Below are 26,651 nucleotides of genomic sequence, written 5' to 3' on the forward strand. Positions count from 1 at the left end.
TTCATGCAATGGGACTAATGGTTACAAGAATTAGAGCTCAGTAAATTCTTTTTGACCTTTTCTTCCAATATTACATTATAAAATAAAGCTATTACTTCCTTTAAGCTGCTTATGTTTTGTAACCATTTTCCTGTTAGAGCAATTAAGTAAATTTTTCAATAATGCAAAGGTAGGATTGCTTTTATTAATATACTTTACCATTAATGTATTATTATGTTGACCTTTTAGAAGTTTTTCCTAATCATAAGTGAGTTCATGTTGGATTGTTCTTTATTATAAATTGAAAGTAGTCATTTACAATAAAAGCAACTATTTTTTGTTTACTTCCATTAACAATGCTTTTGCAGAAGATGGTCCATGCAGAGGCCATACCTAGCAGTGGCTCAAACCTAAACCTATGCAAACTTGAGCAGAATTAAAACTATCCAGATTTTTTTGCTTATGGCTTTTATTGCTTTTTGTCTTTTCACCTTCTTTGCTCCTGTCCATCACCTCAAGCCTTGGGGAAGAGTGTTGGTCTCTGGGGCAATGTGGAGGTGTCTTCCTTTCCTGTACTGACAAGCTGAACAGACGCACCTTGTTGGTTCGACCCATCAGCAAGCAGGACCCTTTCAGTAATTGCTCTGGCTTCTTTCCTTCTGTAAGAAATCATTTTTAAATTATGCTACAGAACTCCCATTAACAGGACCCCAGAGAAGGAATTGAACTATCCATAGAGTCAACTCTTGATTTTCATCTTCCTCTGTATCATTCACTTTGTAAATGAACTATAATGTATTCTTAAATCATAGACTGGTTTTCACTATAATTTGTTTATGGGTTACTTGAGTATGCTATTTGTCATTCTGGTTTTGTGAATATAAACTAATTTTACCATCAGCATTAGAAAATCAAAGTAGGATGTTGAATATGCTTGTTAAATTATACATGTATTGAATGATCAAGAGTTGACCATACTGCTTTTGTCATTCCTTTTATGATTCTTCCTTACATTGCTTTTTTTTCCCTATTATTATACCATTTCCTTCTCAGAACTAACTCCAAGTACCTTATTTGGTGCCTGTTATATCTGGACAAGGCTGTACGTCTGTCATTTACTGGACGGAAGATGAACGGTAGACTGTATACCAGTGGGTTTTAGAAGTTCAGAACCTTTTTTTCCCTAGTTGTACAAAATATCTGAATATGTTATTAAGCAAGTTCTTTTAAGTGACATTTTTAAAGTCAATAAAAATACATGTAATTTTTAAATGTTAAGAGCAGATTATCACCATGGTAATAGCAGTTTTCTTAAGAAACTATTAAATCAGTGCAAACATTATTAGACATTTTCTTAGCATGTGTAAACTAGTATTTCTTTCTTTCCCCTTTTCTGTAGCTCAAAAGGAATTTAAGACATACATCTTTAAAAAGAGCGTAAAAATTAGCCAAATATTTTAAATAATTGTGTTCTTAGATTTAGTGTTTAACATTGTACTTGCATAGCAAATACTAGTTTCTGATTTTGAATTTTTTCTAGTCTAGTCTGGAAAATTTTTTATGTCAGTGGAAGCTCTGTTTAGATTTATTTTCTTCTCTTTAAATGTTCATTAGCGTCCATGAGGAACTTTCTTAATTTTAACATGTATTCATGAAAGAAAACCAAAATTATTGTTAATGCCCTTTTTTTTGAGTTTTTTAAAATTAATTTTTTTTGGAGTGTAGTTGCTTTACAGTGTTACATTCTACTGCACAGCAAAATGAATCAGCCATACATATACATATATCCCCTCCCTTTTGGATTTCCCTCCCATTTAGGACACCATGTTAATGCCCTTTAAAATTTTATCAATTTTTCTAAATTTTAAAATTTTCTTAACATTTCAGTAATCATCATTGCTTTCTAACTTTTCACTTTAAATACTATAAAATATTGATTATTACTATATGAAAAGTAATATTTATATTATCTCAACTCCAGTTAGTATTCATTCATTCTTTAATTTTTCCCGCCTTTTATTAGGGGAGTTAGGGACAGAGCAGTTCAACACACTTTCTCTCATGGGTGTTGACCTTTCAAGAGTACCTACGTTCAACATGTTTAAAAATATCTTTCCCAAATCAAAACATTTATACATTGAAACACCTTTTATACTATTTCCAGGATTCAAATGTTGCCATTAATTAAGATTTGAGGTGGGTTATTTAGATTAGTGGTTGATTCTACCCCTCCCCACCCTAATTCCTGGTTGAGACACCTAGAGACACTGTTGCTGTGGCCTCTTCCATTGGGGCCATACCACAGCACCCTTCTCCATCCACTGTTGCCTGCAATCTAGCATCATAGCGATAAGACTGGGATCACTTTTTCTTGTTTTACTGTATTTCCTTTTGTTTTGAGTGTAGAAAGCAAAAAGAAAGGGAAGTTAGATAAGGGGCAGTGAGAAAGTTGGAAATAGTAAAAAATGCTTTGAGGGCAGGACAATTATATGAAAAGTGATTATATTGCATATTCATGTAATGCCTACTTGCCAAGTTTTTTTTAATGGTGAGAAAATTAACTTTGAGAAAAAAACATATGCAAAGGTAAATTTTATCTCACCTTTCTTCATTATAAAGTCCAGATTAAAAACAAAATTAACAGTGAAAACTGAATTTCATACTATTTTCTTTTCATTAGGTGATAGGCAACAAAATGAGAGGAAGAAAATGGAAGTAGAAGAGGTTTACTAGTGATGGGATAACAGGCTCAAACACATTGCTGCTTTGCTACTTCTAACTTTTTTCTTTTTTATGTGAATGTATTTCCTTCTTGTTCTTCTTCCTCGGTTCACTTCCTCTCTTAACATCACTCTTTGGACTCTAATAACTAAAAATCTTCATCAGGCCTTGGGAAGAGGGGTTGGGAATGTGGAATATAACGACTTAACTCTAATTTTATTTTGAGTAATATGCAAAATAGAATTTTATGTACATTAATTGGTTCAGGAAAACTATTGGTTCCATTTCACAAATGGAAATACATAACATGGTATTTCAATTTCGCGTGCATAGAAACCCCCTCTCTGACCCAAATTATGACAGCATATTGCTACTCTTAATGAAAAATTATCAAGAATGAAAAGATAAATCTAGATATGATCTGTTCTAAATTCTGAATGTTACAGAAAAAGTAGAAATTATAGAAACAGGCACAAAGAGGTTAATTACCTCACTCAAGATCTAGAACTACAACCCAGGATTCCTAACTTCAAGTTCAGTCATTCTGTCTTAGAGGCTTTTGCCCTGTCTATGGAATTGATCAGTAATGTGCTCATTAAGAAGTGTGCTTTTATTTTTTTATTTGTAATAAACAGCTGACCAGTCATGAAAAAAAAAAGTGTGGACGTGATAAAAGATTAAAGTATCAACCGAGATTGTTTTCTGCTTTCAAATAGTTTGTTTTGGTTTTTTTTTCCTTTGTTTAATAAAACATGTATTGTGATTTCCTTTTTCTGGAACAGACAACTGCAAAACTTCTAGATGGCTCTCATCAGCAGCATGGATTTCTCTCTTTGACATATACAAAAGCTGTAACAAAAAATGTTCGCCACAAGTTAACAACAAGAAATGAGCGAAGAAGTTTTCATAAGTTACCTGAAGGTTTAACAGATGGTTCCCCTCATTTTCTTCATGAAATACTTCTTTCAGCACAAGCCTTTGATATTGTCCTTTGTTTTCCTTTACTTAATGCCATTGCAAGTATATTTCAAGCAAAACTACCAAGGACCCAAAAAGAGAAAAGAAAATCTCCTGGTCAGCCCATGAGGACCCATACGCTGACTTCACGCAATTTACCTTTGATTTATATCAACACAAGTGTAATCAGAATTTTTGTTCCAAAAACAGAAGAAATGCAGCCAAGTATTGAAGGTATGTCTTCAGAATTTTTTTTTTTTTTTGCTCTGATTTTCAATAACCTTCATCTAAGGACTTTAGTTTTTCTTTTTGTAATATGGTAGCTGGTTGTAGGTTGCAGTTTGGTGTATTTTAAAAAGAGTAAATATGTTATAGTCACTTTACAACTAAATCTTTAGGAGTTATATCAAAATATTGGGTATGTATCTGACTCTACTAATTACTAGAGTCAGAAATATGAGATTTTTTTTCTTTAGGTCTTTTGCTAGTAAAGCTTATACTTTCAGTTGTTTTGTTAAACTCAAATGTTGTGTTCTATATACCTAAGATAACTAAAAATTGCTTTAAAAAATTAGCAAACACACCACACACTGCATTAATGGCATAAATTATATTGACAATCTTGTGCAGCCTTCACCACTATTTCCAAAATGTTTTCATCACCCCAAACAGTAACTCTATACCTTATATATTAAGCAGTAACTCCCCCATGGTAACCTCTAATTTACTTTCTGTCTCTCTGAATTTTCCTCTTCTAGATATTTCATAAAAGTTGAATCACAGAATATTTGTCCTTTTGTGTCTGGCTTATTTCACTTAGCATAATGTTTTCCGGGTCCATTCGTGTTGTAGCATGTATCACAATTTCATTTCTTTTTATGGCCGAATAATACCTATTGTGTGGATACACCCCATTTTGTTTATCCAGTCATCTATCAGATACTTGGGTTGTTTCCACTGTTGGGTTGGCTATTGTGAATAATGCTACTATATACAACCGTCTGTTCGAGCCCATTTTTAATTCTTTTGGGTATATACCTAGGAGTGAAATTGCTGGCTTATATGTAGTTCTTTGTTTAGAATTCTGTGTTTTTGAGTAACCATCAATCTGCTTGGAAGCCCTTTTGACTAGGACAGGATTTATGGTATTTTCTGAACAATACTAATGTGCAGGCATAGTTGAGTCAACAGGAAGAGCAATGGGAGCGCCCTCTTAGTAGGGGTGGTAGTACTTGTGTGCTGAGCACCTTCTCAATGAGACGCCGGTCAGCAGTTTCACTGGTTAACTCTAGCTTCATTTTTCTGTCATACTCAGTGGTGGTTTATTGAAACAGGTTCTGTGTTTCATTGATTTGTGTAGATGTCTGAAGGAATACAAATCTGGCTATTTGAGAAAAGAGTGGGAAAGGAACAGCTTTATTTCCTTTGTGTTTGCATTTGTTTTGTTTGTTTGTCATTTGTTGGCTTATTGTTTTATGACCAATTAGTTATGTTTCATGACTAATACTATATATCACACAGTTTTGTTGATGTTGGTTTAAATTTCCCATTTGGTTGCTATAACTAGGAAAATCTCCAATTGATTGTAATTGCAAGAAAATTTCTAAACTCCTGCTATTTTATTTTTAAAGCTGCTTTTTTCTTTTTTGGGTGGTGCTTGTGGTGGGATTTTTAAGGTATAAGTTCAAAATTCTGATTCCTAAGCACCTGCTAAGCAGGTAACCTTGAATAAGAGTATGGGGTGAGGCTGCAGGTGGGATCTTGTTATAGCCATCTTTGGAAAATATGGTCTGCCACATTTCTCTGTGGCCTTTGGTTAATTTTAATCCTTTGCTTGTGTGAATACTTTTTGTAATAAACACCTTTTTAGTGGCATTTTTCATGACTTGGGTAAGTATATATATATAGAGAGAGAGAATAAATTCCTAGCAAAAGGATTGCTAGATCAAAGGGTATAAATATCTTCAAAATATTAAGGGATGTCAAAATGCCCCCCTAAATGGCTGTACCAGTGTATACTGTTTCCACACTGTCAGTCTAACAGAGGTTTATGAAACCTAAATGGCTATACCAGTGTATACTGTTTCCACACTGTCATTCTAACAGAGGTTTATAAAACCTAAATGGCTGTACCAGTGTATACTGTTTCCACACTGTCATTCTAACAGAGTTTTATGAAACTTTTTGGTCTTTTCTCAGTCTCATTAATGAAAAGTACACTTTTTTTCTAAGGAGTTGCTCATCTTCATCATTTATTAAGAGCTCTTTGTGTTAAGCCTTTTGTTTAACCTACATTGTATTGCATATGTCTTTTCATTTCGGGGGTGTTTTTGCCCTCTGTGTGTGTGTGTGTGTGTGTGTGTGTGTGTGTGTGTGTGTGTCTCTATGTGTACATCTATATTTATATCTACATGTACATATCTTTACTTATACCTGTTCTCATATCTGTATCTACCTGAGATGTTATGAATTGCCAAACTATGTGCCTATCCACAAAATAATATATAAAAATGCATGCCAAAAATTCAAAGGTTTTGACATATTGTATTATGTTAGATTTTTTTAACACGTTATCTTTTGGCATTGCTACTCTTAATTCAAATGGTCATAATATTTTTATCAGATTAATTAAACCGAATGTAAATTGTCTTACTGAGTGTGATAGCATACTGAAATGCTGCTATATCATACTTCTCAGCAGGAACTATTTTATAAAACTATCTCCAAGCAATTTGTGCCTGTCGATCAGAGATGATTGGTAAACTAGATGCAACTACATTTCCCATTAATATACATAATCGTTAGGTTACACATTTATTGAACCTTCTTTCTGTCTTCAACTGCAAGTATGGCAATAACTAATAAAACCTTTTGTTGATGGCTTTGTGTAGGGTTGTCAGTATAGTTGTGGCTTTATAAAACTTGAGACTTTAGATGTTTTATTATGTAGAGTTTATATTGAGAATCTTAAAGGAAAAGTTGAAGTCTCTAAAATGCTTTTATTTTATGTTGAATTTAAGAAAACTGAGTTATGAACAACAGTCTGACTTTGTCTGACAATTACATGAAAATTCTGCTCTTTATTTAAGCTTTTGGTTACTTATACAAACTCATAATTTCAGAGTTGTTCATAGCCTTTTCATTTTCAATACATACTCTCGCCTCAAGAAAAGATGAAATCTTTCAGACTCACGTTTCATTTTACAGTAAATGTAAAAGTTTATAATAGTTCATCTTAAAATTTAATAATAAGAAAAATATATTTAACATTCTAATATTTTATTTAAAGAAGTGATATTGAAAGTCTGGTTTTCGACTTGAATATTGCTTGCTTTATGTGCAATTATTATCAAGATTCTGAATCTACAGGTGTTTGGCTTCCAGCTAGAGCTACTTATTTCATAACAGAGGACTGGTTTTTGGATCTAGTATGAGTCTTCTAGTCTTCTAGTTCCTCATGAGGCTTAATTTTTAAAAATACAGTTAAAGCAAAGAAGGAAGGCATTCATTTTCGTGTTGAAAATGCTTCTAGAGGGAACATTTCCTCATTTGGTCCAACTATTAAATGCAGGTGAAATAAACCAAAAAAGAGAAGCTTTGAGGTGGAGTCAAGATGGCTGTGTGGGAAGACGCGGAGTTAGCGTCTTCCCACAACTAGGGCGCCTGCCAGCCGCCGGTGGGGGACTTTGATGCCCAAGGAGATGGGAGGAACCCCAGATTGAACCGGTAGCACGTAGGGAGACTGAGGGGGGAGGAGAAGTGGAAGCCAGAAAGGATCGGCACCCCTGAGGCTGGGTGGGAGGGACTCTCCAGGAAGAGCAGGAGAGGAGTGGAGGGCGATCGCCTGGCCCACTTGGGCCGGGGAGCCTGCTGAGCCCCAAGCCGGTCCCCCCCACTCCAAAGCCCCATCCAGGCCATGTGGGTCCTGGGGGCATAGGAAGGAGGCTGGGGAGATGAGGAGAGGCAGGCGGGAGGGGCCCTGTGGGAGGAACAGGAGAGGAGCAGAGGGCATTTGCCCCACCCACTCAGGCCAGGGGAGTCTGCTGAGCTCCCAGGCCGATACCCTGCCCTCCAAGCCCCTTCCAGGCTGCGTGGGTCCTTGGGGGCATAGGAGGGAGGCCGGGGAGATCAGGAGAGGCAGGCGGGAGGGGCCCTCCCAGACCCCAGACCCCAGACCCCAGACCCCAGACCCCAGACCAGAGGAGCAGGAGAGGAGAGGAGAGTGTTTGCCCTGCCCACTGGAGCTCAGGAAACCTGCTGGGCTCCCAGGTGAGGTCCGCTGCCCTCTGAGACCAGGGGTGGAGGGCACGCCTGGGCCCCTTCTGTTTCTTGAGCCTAAGCCCCACACCCCACAGCCCCCATGGCCTTTTCCAGCCCTGTGGTCCTGAGCATTGGCCCCGCCCACTGCCCAAACCTCGCCCTGGCTTAGGCCCCGCCCTCCACAGCCAAGGCCTTCCCCCCCACACACACTTTTTTTTTCCCCCTCCTCCTCTTTCTTCCTATTGTGGTACTGATGTACCTTCCGGTTGTTGATTCATATATATTTTTATTTTTATATACTTTCTAACATATCTGTTAGTTTCCTAGTCTAAATTTATTTTTTACCTTGTTATTCTCTTTTTTTTTTTTTTTTTTTTTTTTGGCCACCCCATGTGGCTTGCAGGATCTTGGTTCATGAGCCTGGGGTCAGGCAGAAGCTCCTGTGGTGGGAGCTCCAGGTCCAAACCACTGGGCTAACAGAGAACCTCAGACCCCAGGGAATATTCATTAGAGTGAGGTCTCACAGAGATCCTCATCTCAGCACCAAGACCCAGCTCTACCCAATAGCCTACAAACTCCAGTGTTGGAAGCCTCATGCCAAACAACCAGTAAAACAGAAACACAATCCCACTCATTAAAAAAAAAAAAAAAAATGAGACGGCAAAAAATATGTCACAGATAAAGGAGCAAGGTAAAAACCTGCAAGACCAAATAAATGAAGAGGAAATAGGCAATCTACCTGGAAAAGAATTCAGAGTAATGAGAAAGATGATACAGAATCTCGGAAATAGAATGGAAGTATAGATTGAGAGAATACAAGAAATGTTTAACAAAGATCTAGAAGAACTAAAGAACAAACAAAGATAGATGAACAACACAATAACTGAAATGAAAAATACACTAGAAGGAATCAATAACAAAATAACTGAGAAGAACGAATAAATGAGCTGGAAGACAAAATGGTGGAAATAACTGCCAAGGAGCAGAATAAAGAAAAAAGAATGAAAAGAATTGAAGACAATCTCAGAGACCTCTGGGACAACACTAAACGCACCAACATTCGAATTGTAGGGGTCCCAGAAGAAGAAGAGAAAAAGAAAGGGTCTGAGAAAATATTTGAAGAGATTATAGTGGAAAACTTCTCTTACATGGGAAAGGAAATAGTCACCCAATCCAGGAAGCAAAACGAGTCCCATACAGGATAAACCTGAGGAAAAAAACAAAAAGACACATATTAATCAAACTAACAAAAATTAAATTCAAAGAAGAAATATTAAAAGCATCAAGGGAAAAACAAAAAATAACATACAAAGGAATCTGCATAAGGTTATCAGCTGATTTTTCAGTGGAAACTCTGCAGGCCAGAAGGGAGTGGCAGGATATACTTAAAGTGATGAAAGAGAAAAACCTACAACCAAGATTACTCTACCCAGCAAGGATCATTCAGATTTGATGGAGAAGTCAAAAGCTTTTCAGACAAGCAAAAGCTAAGAGAATTTGGCACCACCAAACCAGCTTTACAACAAATGCTAAAGAAACTTCTCTAACCAGGAAACACAAGAGAAGAAAAATACCCACAAAACGAACCCAAAACAATTACGAAAATGGTAATAGAAACATACATATAGATAATAACCTTGAATGTAAATGGATTAAATGCCCCAACCAAAAGACACAGACTGGCTGAATGGAAACAAAAACAAGACCCATATATATGCTGTCTACAAGAGACCCACTTCAGACCTAGAGATACATTGAAAGTAAAGGGATGGAAAAAGATATTCCATGCAAATGGAAATCAGAAGAAAGCTGGAGTAGCAATACACGTATCAGATAAAATAGATTTTAAAGACTGTTACAAGAGATAAGGAGGGGCTCTACATAATGACCAAAGGATCAATCCAAGAAGAAGATATAACAATTATAAATGTTTATGCACCCAACATAGGAGCACCTCAGTACATAAGGCAAATGCCAACAACCATGAAAGGAGAAATCGATAGTAACACAATAATAGTAGGGGACTTATACACCCCACTTACGCCAATGGACAAATCATCCAAACCGAAAATAAATAAGGAAACACAAGCTTTAAATGACACAATAGGCCAGATAGATCTAATTGATATTTATAGAACATTCCACCCAAAAGTGGCAGAATACACTTTCTTCTCAAGTGCACATGGAACATTCTCCTGGATAGATCAAATCTTGGGTCACAAATCAAGCCTCAGAAACTTTAAGAGAATTGAAATCATATCAAACATCTTTTCCGACCACAACGCTATGAGATTGGAAATCAGTTACAGGAAAAACACTGTAAAAGATACAAATACCTGGAAGCTAAACAGTGCACTACTCAATAACCAAGAGATCACTGAAGAAATCAAAGAAGAAATTAAAAAATACTTAGAAACAAATGACAATGAAAACATGATGACCCAAAACCTATGGGACGCAGCAAAAGCAGTTCTAAGAGGGAAGTTTATAGCAATTCAGTCTCACCCCAAGAAACAAGAAAAATCTCAAATAAACAATCTACACTACACTTAACTAGAGAAAGAAGAACAAAGAAAACCCAAAGTCAGTAGAAGGAAAGAAATCATAAAGATCAGAGCAGAAATAAATGAAATCGAAATGAAGAAAACAGTAGCAAAGATCAGTAAAACTAAAAGCTGGTTCTTTGAGAAGATAAACAAAATTGATAAGCCGTTAGCCAGACTCATCAAGAAAAAAAGGGAGAGGACACAAATCAATAAAATTAGAAATGAAAAAGGAAAAATCACAACTGACGCTGCAGAAATACAAAGGATTACAGGAGAGTACTACAAACAAGTATATGCCAATAAAATGGACAACCACAAAGAAATGGACAAATTCTTGGAAAGGTACAATTTTCCAAGACTGAACCAGGAAGAATTAGAAAATATAAACAGACTAATCACAAGTAATGAAATTGAAACCATAATTAACAATCTTCCAACAAACAAAAGTCCAGGACCAGATGGCTTCATAGGTGAATTCTATCAAACATTTAAAGAAGAGCTAACACTGATCCTTCTCAAACTCTTCCAAAAAGTTGCAGAGGGAGAAGCACTCCCAAATTCATTCTACAAAGCCACCATTACCCTGATACCAAAACTAGAAAAAGATATCACACAAAAAAGAAAATTGTAGACCAATATCACTGATGAACGTAGATGCAAAAATCCTCAACAAAATACTAGCAAACAATCCAACAGCACATTAAAAGGATCATACAGCATGATCAAGTGGGATTTATCCCAGGGAAGCAAGGATTCTTCAATATATGCAAATCACTCAATGTGATACACTATATTAACAGATTAAGGAAAAAAAACCATATCATCTCAATAGATGCAGAAAAAGCTTTTGGCAAAATTCAACACCCATTTATGATAAAAACTCTCCAGAAAATGGGCATAGAGGGTACCTGCCTCAACTTAATAAAGGCCGTATGTGACAAACCCACAGCAAGCATCATACTCAATGGTGAAAAACTGAAAGCATTTCTACTAAGATCAGGAAGAAGACAAGGTTGTCCACTCTCACCACTCTTATTCAACATAGTTTTGGAAGTCTTAGCCATGGCAGTCAGAGAAGAAAAAGAAATAAAAGGAATCCAAATTGGAAAAGAAGAAGTAAAACTGTCACTGTTTGCCAAAGACGTGATACTATACATAGAAAATCCTAAAGTTGCCACCAGAAAACTACTAGAACTAATCAATGCATTTGGTAAGGTTGCAGGATACAAAATTAATGCACAGAAATCTCTGGCATTCCTATACACCAACAACGAAAAATCAGAAGAAGAAATTAAGGAAACACTCCCATTTACCATTGCAACAAAAAGAATAAAATAGCTAGGAATAAACCTGTCTAAGGAGGTGAAAGACTTGTACTCAGAAAACTATAGAAAACTGATGAAGGAAATCAATGATGACATAAACAGAGAAATATACCATGTTCTTGGATTGGAAGAATCAACATTGTGAAACTGACTCTACTCCCCAAAGCAATCTACAAATTCAGTGCAATCCCTATCAAACTACCAGTGGCATTCTTCACAGAATTAGAACAAAAAATCTTACAATTCGTATGGAAACACAAAAGACCCCAAATAGCCAAAGCAATCTTTTTTTTTTTTTTTAACATCTTCATTGGAGTCTAATTGCTTTACAATGGTGTGTTAGTTTCTGCTTTATAACAAAGTGAATCAGCTATACATATACAAATATCCCCATATCTCTTCCCTCTTGCGTCTCCGTCCCTCCCATCCTCCCTATCCCACCCCTCTAGGTGGTCACAAAGCACCAAGCTGATCTTCCTGTGCTATGTGGCTGCTTCCCACTAGCTATCGATTTTACATTTGGTAGTGTATATATGTCCATGCCACTTTCTCACTTTGTCCCAGCTTACCCTTCCCCCTCCCCGTGTCCTCAAGTCCGCCAAAGCAATCTTGAGAAAGAAAAATGGAGTTGGAGGAATCATGCTCCCTGACTTCAAACTATACCACAAATCTACAGTAATCAAGACAGTATGGTACTGGTACAAAAACAGAAATATAGATCAATGGTACAGGATAGAATGCCCAGAGATAAACCCACGCACATATGGGCACCTAATTTACAACAAAGGAGGCAAGAACATACAATGGAGAAAAGACAGCCTCTTCGATAAGTGGTGCTGGGAAAACTGGACAGCTACATATAAAAAATGAAATTAGAACACTCCATAACACCAAACACAAAAATAAACTCAAAATGGATTAAAGACCTAAATGTAAGACCAGACACTCTAAAACTCTTAGAGGAAAACATAGGCAGAACACTTTTATGACATAAATCACAGCAAGATCCTTTTTTGACCCACCTCCTAGAGAAATGGAAATAAAAATAAACAAATGGCACCTAATGAAACTGAAAAGCTTTTGCACAGCAAAGGAAACCATAAACAAGACCAAAAGACAACCTTCACAATGGGAGAAAATGTTTGCAGAGGAAGCAACTGACAAAGGATTAATCTCCAAAATATACAAGCAGCTCAGGCTGCTCAATATCAATAAAACAAAAAACCCAATCCAAAAATGGGCAGAAGCTCTAAATAGACATTTTTCCAAAGAAGATATACAGATTGCCAATAAACACATGAAAGGATGCTCAACATCACTAATCATTAGAGAAACACAAAACTACAGTGAGTAGTTGGTCACACTGGGCAGAATGGCCATCATCAAAAAATCAACAAAGAACAAATGCTGGAGAGGGTTTGGAGGAAAGGGAACCCTCTTGCACTGTTGGTGGGAATGTAAATTGATACAACCACTATGGAAAACAGTATGGAGGTTCCTTAAAAAACTAAAAATAGAACTACCATATGACCCAGCAATCCCACTAGGCATATACCCTGAGAAAACCATAATTCAAAAAGAGACATGCACCCCAATGTTCATTGCAGCACTATTTACAATAACCAGGACATGGAAGCAACCTAAATGTCCATCGACAGATGAATGGATAAAGAAGATGTGGCACGTATATACAGTGGAATATTAGCCATAAAAAGAAATGAAATTGAGTTATTTGTAGTGAGGTGGATAGACCTAGAGTCTGTCATACAGAGTGAAGTAAATCAGAAAGAGAAAAACAAATACTGTATGCTACCACATACATATATAATCTAAAAAAAAGTGGTGGTGATGAACCTAGTTGCAGGATAGGAATAAAGAGGTAGACATATAGAGAATGGACTTGATGACACGGGGTGGGAGGGTGAAGCTGGGGCGAAGTGAGAGTAGCTTCAACATATATACACTACCGAATGTAAAATAGTTGGCTGGTGGGAAGCAGCAGCAAAGCACAGGGAGATCAGCTCGGTGCTTTGGGATGACCTAGAGGGGTGGGATAGGGAGGATGGGAGGGAGGCTCAAGAGGGAGGGGATATGGGGACATGTGTATGCATATGGCTGATTCACTTTGTTGTGCAACAGAAACTAACACGGTATTGTGAAGCAATTATATTCCAATAAAGTTCTATTAAATATATATATATAAAAAATATATATATAGTTAAGTTCAAGGTGGGGATAGATAAATTCATAAAGACTAATTCACCAGTAAGATGTTGCGTTACCTACCAACATTCATATTAGGTTGGAAGGCCCAGAGTTAATTATTAGGCCATCTCATAGATAGCATGAATAGGCTTTGTCAGGGAGAGTTATTCCCTCCAGTTCTGGATGGACAGAAATAGAAAAGATCTGTGGTGCTGTTTTCCATGATGTTGGCTCAGGAGTCTTGCCTTTGACTGCAGTCTTAGCTGCGAGCTCTGACGAGGTGGACCACATCTCTTGTCTGATCCTTGCCAGAGCAAGGACCCAGAAGTCTTGCCCGCATACACCTTCAACCACTGCTTACAGCTACTACCACTCCCACCACAGTTCAGCTGTTTATACGAAATACGTATTAACCTATATGGAATCATCATCTTTCCCCTAATCTTCAGCTGTTTCTGTTAATGGTACTGTTTGCTTGTATTGGTGTGAAATTTGCAAACTTCAAATGTTTTAATGTTTTTATGTTTTTATTAAAGAAAAAAAAAAAGAATACCAAAATTAAAAAAAAAAAAAAAAGGGAAGCTTGTTTTTTTTCCAACTATAATGTAACTAAAGAAATGATTTAAGGCACTTTCTTGCATAAATATCTATTTTTATTATTTTTTTGTATATCTCAAAGGTACATTTTGATAAGCTGAATACTTTCTATAATAAAATTGATTGCTTTAATTTAGTTTGTGGATGATCTGCATTAAGTGCTTTTTATCATTATTATTATAACTTCATAGTCAGTTTAATATAGTGAGAATAGTTTTGGCTCTAACAGAAACAGAATTCTGTTCTTGGATCTGGCTTTGTATGTAACACCAAGTACGTCATTTTTCTTCCATATGTACTTCATTTACTGCAGTGTTTCTATTACATTTCAGACTTTCATATGGTCGGTAGTATCTGTAGCCTAGAAGAACAGTTAGCAAGTACACTAATTGCACTTTTGTGGTATGCTCTGTTCTCCAGGCTTACTATTTATTGATTTAATTGAGACCTTCTGCTTAATCAGAGGTTTTTATCCACATGGAACTATTTGATAAGCGTGGCATAAAATGCAAGATATATGAAATGTAAACAGTGTTCATAGTATAAGGACCTATAATCAAGCCAGACCTCTAGTCATTTGAAAATAGTACAACTGCATGAGAAGTAGTTTTCTATTTGATCTTTTTTGCTATGGACATTTAAAAATACCATCTTTATTGTAGCATCCACATGCTAATATTGATTATGATAGCTTGTCTCTTTCTTCCCCTTTTGCTGTCCTTCCCCTTCCCCTGCCATTTTGCTTCTCCCTTTATGTACATCTTATTCTGGTTCTTTCTTTTCCTCGCTGAATATCTTTCTTCTTACTTTTCTTGATTTTCTTAATTCTGACTTTCTTTTTTAGACTAATCTAAGTCAGACCCTACTGAGTGTTCTGCTGAAGCAGCTGGAAATAATCTCTTAGCTTTTGCATTCTTTGGCCACCACAGTTTGGGAAATATGGATTGTATGCCTTTGTAGGCATGTTCTGTTCAGGATATTCCTGAGGTCTTGCAGCCAGTCCTTTTCTGTTCCATTTGTGGCAGATGATTGTTCTTTGAGAGAAATTATGAATTTTAGTATATGTTTTCTTCACAACCCAAAAGGTTGTATATTGTTAACAATTTTAAACAGCTACTACAGTAGACTCATCTGTGGGGGAAGAGGGAGTAAAATTTAATATAAATTAATGGGGCCATCAAGAACACCTTTTCATTCCAAATAATTTTTAGAAAAAGACATTAAATTAGCCAGTGACTTATAGAAAAATTGTTTAGCTTTATATCATGAGAGCATGTGATAAAATTTTTTTATTCAGTATAGAGAAAAGAATCAGAATTAATATACCTTTTTACCTTTTATTGTTTTCTGAGAATACTTAGCTTTAGATTCCATTAGGAAGTAGAAGTTTTACACAAGTGTGAAATTACTATTTCTCAAGTAATTCCACTATAGAAATTATTAAAATTAAAAAGTGCCGAGAATAGAAAGTTGAAGTGTCCTTACGTATTAATCAGTTACTGGGGTTTTTCTTTCTTTATCATTGCAGCCATTATTTTCTTCACCATTGCAGCCATTAAGCTGACATGTTACAGCCTAAAGTGCTATTGTGTGTTTGTATGTGTGTGTGTGTGTGTGTGTGTTGTATTTAATTATTACTAATTGTGTAAATTCAAGTAACTTTGAGAATTTGTTACTGCCTTTCTGATATCCTTCAATATATTTGTAAACAACAATGCAGTGTTGAAACCCCAGGGCTGAAAATCACTTGGGAGAAAGATGTAGTAGTATCAGATCATGAAATTAGATAAACATACTGCTTCAATATTACTTATATATAATTAATATCACATGTTTTCATGTTGAGTGGAGTTTTTTTTCATTGCCATTTTAATTGTCTATACAGAGAACTACTTATTGGGATATAAAGGAAATAGTTAAGAAAATTTTTCCTTAAAGCTGAAGTTGCATACAGATCTACTGTATACCTCATGAATCTATTTCTTTTACAGTTAATCAGGCAGCAAAAGAAGACACCATGGTTCTGAAGATTGGCTCTGTTGCTATGGCTCCCCAGGCTGACAATCCCCTTGGCAGATCTGTCCTCAGGAAAGATATTTACCAGTAAGTTTATTTTCTTATGTTCAATCTTGCAACAATTTCATCCTGCAGAGAAGTACACTGATCAATAAAACTTGCTCAGTGTGGTCTGTAGAAATACTTTTCATTCGGGATCTTTTGATATTTAAAACCAGGTTTTTCTGATTTTCTTCAGTTGTGGGTTTTTAAATTCATTCAGACAAATCAAGTATTTCTGTGAAGTGTTGATGAATAACAGAATGTAAGTACCAAGTCACCATAAAACTGAAGAAGCGCAGTTTGGAAAATTTTAGCAGACTTTAAATTTGACCAAATTTCTAATTACATGAGAAAATTAGGTCCTCTCTAGAACTACCACATCCTAATATAGTCATATTGTATCAAAATGAAGCATTTTCTTAACTATAAGCCATTATTTGAAATGTAGGACTGTGCGTGTCATATGGATCAAAGCTGTAAAGAAAAGCAAACTTCTAAGGAGAAATTTCACAGTAAACACTTTCTGTGAAAATGCCATGCTCTGGATTTTGTCACTGACTATTTGCAAACCACACCAAGCATATATGGACAACTAAACTGGTGAACACATGTAATCAACATGATAAAAATAATATATCATTCGTACTGAAGTTGGCACTGCTGCCAGACATAAAAGTACAGTTGCAAATAATGCCAAGTGAGAAAAGTCACAGAAATACAGATGAACAAGTGTCTTATTTTTCCTGCTGGTCTGTTTTTCAGATGTTGTAGTCTCTCACTCTTATCAGAAATAAATTTCTACTGTTCTCCAATAAATGTTACTGCTGAGAAAGATTCTGATTTTTGTAATGCATTTACCACCTAGAGGATGACAGCTATTTTTACTTTAAGTGGACCTAGGTATTTTGTTTTCTCAATTTTTTCTGTTATTTGTGTTGACATTTTTTGCCTTTGAATTGTATATCTTGCTTTCTTTCTTGTATTACTTTTTCTGGTAGCTTATAGTATTCATCCCTTAAATAAGTTTTTATTTTGCTAACTTATGTAAAATTTAAGGATGTCAAAACTGACGTAGGCCTTAGGAATCATCTAATCCAACTTCCTTATTTTATAGATTAGGAAACTGAGGAGTCAAAAGGATAATTGTCTCTAGTCAAGTAATGACAGAGCCAAGATCACAACTCATATTTTGACTTCCTCAGTATCTAGAGAAAGGATTACTGCAGAATCCTTTCTGGGTGAAAACAATTTAATTTTCTAACATTTGGAAATTCTTTTAGGTATATTTATCTTTTCTTTTCCACTTCAGAGCTAAGTAGTCCTCAAAGAGTTTCCTAATTTCCTTTTGGTGAAAGAAATATGTTTCATATTAAAAGACCCTATCACCATCAATAAAGTGAACCACTAAGATACTTCCTCTCCTCCTCTACCCTTTCCCCTTTCTGGCTCTTCAGCAGTCATTTGTGGAGATGTGGCTCTCCTATGCCCCCTTCATTGCTTCCTCCCCTTTGTCCTTCTTGAACTTTTTTTCCCTCAGTCTCTCTTCTTATTCACTTCTCTATATCTTTTCAGACCTTATTTTTCCTTCCCTTTCTGTATCTTTCTTCATTGTTTACCTTTTCCCTTTTCATATTTTTTCTTTCTTTACTTTCTACCTTCTTTCCCTGTATCTCATTTCATTCCATTTCACTATTTTAATAGTTTGACTTATTTTATAGAATATAGAAATATAATGCCGAAAAATAAAGTCTAAAAATGTACATTATCTCTTTAGATCTTCAGTGCCTTACATCCTGCCTCACACAAAATACATATAAATATGTACACAAAAAGTACATAATAGCTATTTTATGTTTACAGAATAAATGCCCTTACTTTCTTTTTCTAATTGACAAAACTGAGGCACACAGAATTTTTATGTGTTTTTTTCCAAAAGCATATACTTATCTAATGGCAGAGCATTTCAGAATCTATTTCTTTAGAATTCTCTTCAGTTATTTTTAAATTCATATTTCTATCATTTAGTCCCTCCCCCTGATTATGTGATTTAGTAATTTCATTCTCCTGCTCCCTTTCCATATGTTTTTACTTCCTCTTTCTTTTAATCTGCCTTTTGTGTTTCTTCTTTCTGTCTTGTTTTTTCTAACTTCCTCAGTGTGATAAATGGCATCTATAAAAAACCCACAGCTAATATAGTTCATAGTCAGAGACTGGGTGCTTTCCCCTTAAGATCAGGAGCAAGACAAGATATCTGCTCTCACCACTTCTATTTAGCATTGTATTAGAGGTTCTAACCAGGGCAGTTGGGCAAGAAAATGAAATAAAAGGTACCCAGATGGTAAGGAAGAATTAAAACTGTGTCTTTTTGCAGATGACATGACCTTGTATATAGAAAATCCTAAGGTAGCCTCTGGAAAACTTTTGGGCCAATAAACTAGTTCAGCAAGGTTGCAGGATAAAAAATCAATATATAGTTAACCCTTGAGCAACACGGGTTTGAACTGCATGGGTCCACTTATATGTGGATTTTTTTCAATAGTAAATACTACACAGCCCATGGTTGGTTGAATCCGTGGATACAGAACCATGGATATTGAGGGCTGACTCTAAGGGACTTGAGTATCTATGGATTTTGGTATTCCCGGTGGGTCCTGGAACCATTCCCCCACAGATACCAAGGAACGACTGTGTAAATATCAGTTCACAATAACAATAAGCAGTGAACTCTTTAAAAGTGAAATTAAGAAAACAATTCCATTTATAATAGCATCAAAGAGCATTAAATACTTACAAATAAATTTACCAAAATAAATATACAACTTACACTGTAAAAACTACAAAACATTGTTGAAAGAAATTAAAGAAGATCTAAATACACAGAATTATATCCCAATTACATAGATCAGAAGACTTAGTATTGTTAGATGTCAGTACTCCTCAAAATGATCTGCAGATTCAACATAATCCACATCAAAATTCCAGCTGGCTTCTTTGTAGAAATTGGCAAAGTTTCTATATGGAAAATTATTCATATGGAATTTCAAGGGACCCAGAATAGCCAAAACAATCTTGGAAAAGAACAAAGTTGGAGGATTTACACTTCCAGATTTCAAAATTTATGACAAAACAACAATAATCAAGCTAGTGGAGTACTGATATGAAGGTAAACATACAGATCAATAATAGAATTGAGAGTCCAGAAATAAACCATCACATTTACTATCAATTGGTTTTTAATAAAGGAGCCAAGACAATTCAGTGGTAAAGAATAGTTTTTCAACAAATGGTACTCAGAAATCTGGATATCCACATGAAATTGGACCCTTACCTGACATTATATACAAAAATTAAGTCAAATGGATCAGAGACGTACAATTAAGAGCTAAAATTCTGAAACTTATAGAAGGAAGCATAGGAGTAAATCTTTGTGACCTCCGATTAGATAATGGTTTCTTAGAAATGACACCAAAGGCATGGGGGACAAAAGAAAAAATAGATAAAATGAACTGTATCAATATTATAAACTTTTGTGCTGCAAAGGACTCTATCAAGAAAGTGACAATCCACAGAATGGGAGAAAATATTTACAAATCACCTATCTGATAAGAGATTTATATCCAGAATAGGTAAAAAACTCTTACAACTCAATAATTGATGGACAACCAGTTAAAAAATGTGCAAAGGATTTGAATATATATGCAAAGAAGATATAAAAATGGCTAATAAGCGCATGTAAAGCTGTTCAACCCAATTAGTCATTAGGGAAATACAAGTCAAAATGACACCCACTAGCATGGTTATAATATAAAAGGCAACAGATGTGGAGAAATTGGAACCCTCACACATTTCTAGTGGGAATGTAAAATGGTGCATCTACTGTGGAAAACTGGCAATTTCTCAAAAGGTGAAACATAGAGTTACCGTATGATGCAGGAATTTAACTCCTAGTAATGTACACAAGAGAATTGAAACATATATCCATACAAAAGCATGCACACCAATGTTCATAGCAGCACTATTCATAATAGCCAAAAAGTCAAAACTACACAAAGGTTTATCAACTGATGAATGGTTAAGCATAGCGTGTTATGCCCATAAAATAGAAAATTATTCTGCCATAGAAAGGGATGAAGTATATGCTATAATATGGATCGATGTTGGAAAAATGCAAAGTGAAAGAAGCCAAACACAAAGAGCCACATATTATATGATTCCATCTATATGAAATTTCCAGAGTAGACAAATACATAGAGACAGAAAGTAGAATAGTGTTAGCTAGGAGGGGAAAAAAGAATGACTGCTAATGGGTATAGGATTTCTTTTGGGGGTGATAAAAATGTTCTAGTATCAGATAGTAGTGAGGTACAATGAGTGATATATAATGAGTAAAATGAGAGTATACAAAATAAAACACTGAATTGTACACCTCAAAAGGATAAACTTTATGGGATGTCAGTTATATCTCAACAAAACTGATTTAAGAAAAAAAATATTGCTTGATGTCACAAAAAGGTCCAGAGGAACTAAATTTCAGAGAGAGAAAAACACCCTTTCTAGGTAAGTGGACACTGGGTACTCTTTTTTTTTTTACATCTTTATTGGAGTATAATTGAGTTTCTGCTGTATAACAGAGTGAATCAGCTATATGTATATATGTATCCCCATATCTCCTCCCTCTTGCATCTCCCTCCCACCCTCCCTATCCCACCCCTCTAGGTGGTCACAAAGCACCGAGCTGATCTCCCTGTGCTATGCGGCTGCTTCCCACTAGCTATCTGTTTTACATTTGACACTGGGTACTCTTTTCAGCTCTGGAATTATTTGCCTCGTCTGGCTATAAGCAGAGAGATTTTGTTGTGGGAAGTAGAAATCAAGGGACATTTATCAGTCACGTAGGCTAGAGTGACATATTGGAATCTGGAGAAGCCTCAAACATACAGTCAGTCCTCTGCAGTGCTTTTTTCTGTGTGTCAAGTGTGGAAGGGGAGCTGGCAAGAAGAAATTGAGTTTCTCAAAGTTTCACATTCCTTAAAAGACAAAGCCATGCTAGAGGTGCACTGTTCCATACAGTAGACACTGACTACATGTGACTGTTCTGCTTTTGATATGTGGTAATCCAAATTGAGATATTCTGTAAGTATAAAAGATACTGAAGATTTTGAAGAATTAAGAAGAAAATAAAATATCTCATTAATAATCTTTATATCGATTATATATTGCAGTGACCATATTTTAGATATATTGAGTTAAATATATTATTACAACTGTTTTCCACTGTTTTTTTTAATCCTTTTATCAGTGTAACTGCCAGCAAATTTTCATTTACATAGGTGGCTCCCAATTGTGGTTTGCATTATATTTCTATTGAACAGTACAACATTGTAGGGAAAAGCCTGCAACAAACACAGGACATCTCACCCTTGAGACATTTGGATCCAAAGGTGAATTGGGTTTAGTTAGAGTTGCAAGCCAACCCCAACCTAGCTCAGTTCACGACTGGGTGGAAATGATCCACCCCTTATCCGTGCTGCCTGGTGAGAATAGATGTGCCTTCTCTGGGAGAAAATAACATTGACTTCTGTTTCTGTAGCCTTTTTATACATGGTGTCTGATAAATGATAAAAAAGAAAAAAGATATCCAAAAAGCAGGAAGATTTGACCCATTATCAGGAGAAAATTTAGCTAGTAGAAAAGACCCGCAGATGACTGAGATTTGAAATTAGTAGACAGGAGTTTGAAATAATTGTTATTAATACTGTAAAGAAAAATGTTGAAGAAATGGAAGATTTCATAGAAATGAGCTCTATTTAAATTAGATCCTAAAACTGAATAATACAGTATCTGAAATGAAGGACTCATTGGATAACCATAACTGCAGATGGACAAAGCAAAAGATAGGATTAGTGAACTTAGAGATAGCTTCAGAGAAATTATCCAAACTGAAGCACAGAGAGGGAAGAAAAAGATGAGAAAAGGAAAAAGGAGCAAGAAAGAGAACAAATGGAAAACATGTGGGGCACTGTCAAATGGTCTAACGTGTAATGAGAGTACAAGAAGTAGAAGAAAGATTGAATGGAATAAAACGAGTAATTAAAGAGCTAGACCTTGAGACTTTCCTAAATTTATCGAGTCATTAACTAGCAGACTCAAGAAGCCTATCCTCAATACAAGCAAGATAAGTGCAAAGAAAACTACACCTAGGTACATGTTCAAATGATTGAAAATCAAAGACAGAAGATAAAGAGACTCCTCCCTGACGGGCTGAGGCAGGATGTTGAGCAAAGAGAGAGAGAGAATGCAACAGGATCTGCATCCCCCAACACAGGTTTCAAGGCCTAAGACAGATCTCAGGAGAGATGAGATGCTTTTGTCTTTCCTGAAGTTTGAGAAAAATCTTAAATGCAGCCAGTTTAAAAAAAAAAAAAGACATATTACCTTTGAAGGAAAACAGGAAGACCAAAATAACTGAAGACCTTAAATTTGAAGATGAGAAAACTCCTAGTTGATGTGCGGCCATTCTTCAAATACTTGGCTTATCATGTGTCATTCCTTCTGAAGCTAAGAATAGACCTAGGACCATTAAATTTGTGGATATTATAATGACATTAATTGCAGCTCAGTGAAATAAACGTCTTTCAGATTATAAAAGTCTAATCATAAATGGGACTATTTGTTCATTAGTCATTATTTGACGAATGTTTATTGGGAGCCTACTGTGCATCAGGCACTATTCTAGATATTGAGTATAGATCAATGAACAAGACAAAGAAAAATCCCTGGTCTTAAATTTAATGGAGGAGAGAGACAGTTATTTATAAATAAATAAATAAAGAATCTGGTCTATTAGACTATAAGAAATGCTGTGGAGGCAGTACAGCAGGGAGGAAGATAGGAAATGGGAAGCTAGAGGTGGACAGCATGGCCCTAATCAGAGGACATCTCACCAAGAGAGCACAGGATCCTGAAGCAGGAGTGCGCCCAAGAAGCCAATGGCAGCTGAAACAGTGTGTGCCCAGGGAAAGTAGTAGGCTGTGAGGTGAGAGACACTATGGAGGAACCTCATAGACCATTGTGAGGACTTTGGCTGTTATTTTGAGTGAGATGTAGTTGTGGGGAAAATAATTTACACATGCCCAGTTTTGAAATACTGCTTCTGTTGTTTACTAAATATCTATCTACAGAAGGAAGTGAAGGGCTCACCAGCAGGGACTAAAGATAGACAAAGATAGAAAAGGGGTGAAATATATATTTAAAAACAAAGGAAGTCACAGTTCAAAAGAGCCAATGGGAGTTTGATATTGATCTCTAAAGGTTAAGGATTATTTCTATTATTTGTGTCAACTGAATGTGTGATATGAAGTTTTTTTGATTATTAAGGGGTTGATTTCTTCATCAAATGAGAAACTCTAAGAGGGTTTGAGCAGAGAAGTGGCATGATTCAATTTATATTTAAACACATAATTCAGGCCAATATGTGAAGAATAGACTGTAGGCAGGGAAGGGCAAGGGCTTGTGACTACTGCAATACTCTTGGCAGGAGATGATGGTGGTTTGGCCCACGGTTGTGGCTGTGGAGGTGGTGAGAAGTGGTCAGATTTTGGAGATGTTTTAGAGGTAGAGCCAAGAGAATTTGCAGATGGATTGCACATGGGGTTTGAGACGAGGGAGATAAGGATTATTCAGTTGTGTGGCATAAGCAACTAGAAGGATGACATTACCGAGGGAAGGAAAGACTGTGGGGGGATTTAGTTTGGGGGATGGGCAGGCGGAGTTCAGGAGTTTATTTTTGAAAATGTTGACTGTCTCGGGGGTACTGAGCTACCCATTGCTGATGTAGCAAAGGCTGATCAACTACATGGAAGGCTTAGAGAGGGTTATGATTTATGTTGAATTAGACTAGTGCTTCTTAAATTTAATGTGCATATAGATCACCTGGAGATCTTTTTAAAATGCAGGTTTTGACTTGGGAGGTATGGAATGAGGCCTGAAATTCCACATTTCTACCAAGAGTGATTGGGTATGACACTGATACTGGATCATACTGATGTGCTGCTTCAAGGACCACACCTTGTGTAGCATAATTAGATCAATGGTTTACAAGTTTTGAACAAAGAGGATTTTTTAAAAAATACATTTTTAATAAATGTTAATAATTTTAATGCTAAAAACTCAAGCATTATGAAAGGCTCTACCGCAAAAAGTGAGTATCCTTCACTCCCATGCTGTCCCACCCACTCCGTAACAAAATCACTCAGTGGAGTCTTTTTTTAACTTCATAATTTTTACAAACTTTCAGTTGATAGTTGTTACTTTTAGAATCTTTGACTCAGGAAATGTAAAATAATAAAACTTTTATTAAGTTACTAACACCTTATATGAATTCATACTTTATTCTTCTTCTAAAAAAAATCTGATCCACTAGAAAACAACAGAACATATATAACGTATTTATTCAGTGTTCATGCCCAGCTGTATATAGTCATGAGCTCCTTTCTTAACTATCTATGCTCTTTACCTGCTTCCTCCTTGCCTACTGATTTAACTATCTTACATCTGCTTGTTCCTGGACAAGACAATCTCCCAGTTGACTTTCAACTCAATCTGAGATGTTCCTATTCTATGATGTGTTCAACCATTTCCCTAACTTATACCGAAGTTCTGAAGCACAGACAGTCTGGCCTAATATTAAGATTTTTCCTTTATCTTGCAAAACCTCTTTTCCTGAGAGATGATTCAGGTTCTTGTCTCAAGCTAAAAGAGAAGCAGAAAAACAGTTAAGGATAAACGATTATAAAGGCAGACTTTTTAAAAAGTTACCTATGCTAGACTGATTTAAGGAAATTACAATAATATAGGGATTATAAAGAAGTATAATTAAAATGTTTAAATGTGTTTGTAACTTAAACATATAAAAATTTAATAAATTTGCTTACTCTTTTCTTATATAAATGGATTATATATTGTTTAGAAACTTTATGTTCTACAAATTCTGGTACATCATCTGCAGCTCATTAATTATAGTGTTTATGATTGTTTATTAAAAAATGGAAATAGGTCTCAGTCAGGATCTTAACCATTTTATAGGATAACTGCTATAAGAAAAATTACATTGGATTTATATTATTTCTCTTCCTAAGCCTTTTCTAAAAATTTCTTTGACTGATCCTGAATTCTATCTGTAAGTAGTTGACTTGGTTTTTGTTTTAAATAATTTTTCAAAAATAGCTTTCCGTATGAGAAATAGAATAAATAGCCCTATATCAGTCATTAGAACAGTAGGTATCTTTGAGCCATTTATGCCATTCCATTACATGTCTGCATGCATTAATTCATTCATTACTTTAATTCATTTATTTATTAAATATACATTGATTAATTATTTCAGTTATTTAACAGATATTTATTGAGCGCCGACAATGTATTTGAAGCCAACGATAGATATTTTTGACTAGAACTCATGGTACCTCCCTCCATGGAACTTAAAACCTCAACCACATCATTTGAGTCAGTGAAATTACATTGTGAAGCTCTGCTAGATTTGATAACATTAATAATTTAATAATTTTACTTTGTCTATAACACCTCCCACAATGCCTAGATTGATGAAATAAGCAAAATCAGAAGTTATGAACTTGTGCCCTAAACTTTTTTTCATGGTCCCATTTTTATTGTAAGTGTCCTTATAGCATTCTGTCCTGCATCTTTTGAAAATTATTATGCGAGGAAAGAATGATTCCAGAAGTTCCATCTAGTTTTGTAGTTTTCACAGGAAGGAATAGAGAAAAGCGTTCTTTAATTCTGTTCAAATTTTTTTCGTTTTAAAAGTAGCCAAGGGAATAGAAATGTTAACATTAATTATTCATGAGGCTATATAAGTAAAATACATCACTTTTTCAGTACATTTTAAGTACCTTTAAAAAAATTTTTTTATATTCCAAGTTTTAAAAAAATATTGTTTACAGTTTAGTTTATCATTATTCAGTCATCTTGTTATCAAATTAAA

The 26,651-nt window shown here is 35.5% G+C and overlaps 1 protein-coding gene across 3 annotated transcripts in view; it reads left to right on the plus strand.

The window, feature by feature from the left end:
- Positions 1 to 26,651, plus strand: part of VPS13B (vacuolar protein sorting 13 homolog B) — an 802,016-nt gene that overhangs the window by 424,673 nt on the left and 350,692 nt on the right. Inside the window, exons 28-30 of one of the 3 annotated variants that reach the window (XM_061172061.1) lie at positions 499 to 640; positions 3,483 to 3,891; positions 16,582 to 16,693. In XM_061172061.1, the coding sequence (XP_061028044.1) occupies positions 499 to 640; positions 3,483 to 3,891; positions 16,582 to 16,693 (663 nt within the window). Of the gene's footprint in view, positions 1 to 498; positions 641 to 3,482; positions 3,892 to 16,581; positions 16,694 to 26,651 lie in introns of those variants that run through there. The other 2 variants (XM_061172062.1, XM_061172063.1) reach the window with 2 other exon arrangements.

The sequence above is a fragment of the Eubalaena glacialis genome, chromosome 17 (assembly GCF_028564815.1).
Source record: "Eubalaena glacialis isolate mEubGla1 chromosome 17, mEubGla1.1.hap2.+ XY, whole genome shotgun sequence".
Lineage (NCBI taxonomy): Eukaryota > Metazoa > Chordata > Mammalia > Artiodactyla > Balaenidae > Eubalaena > Eubalaena glacialis.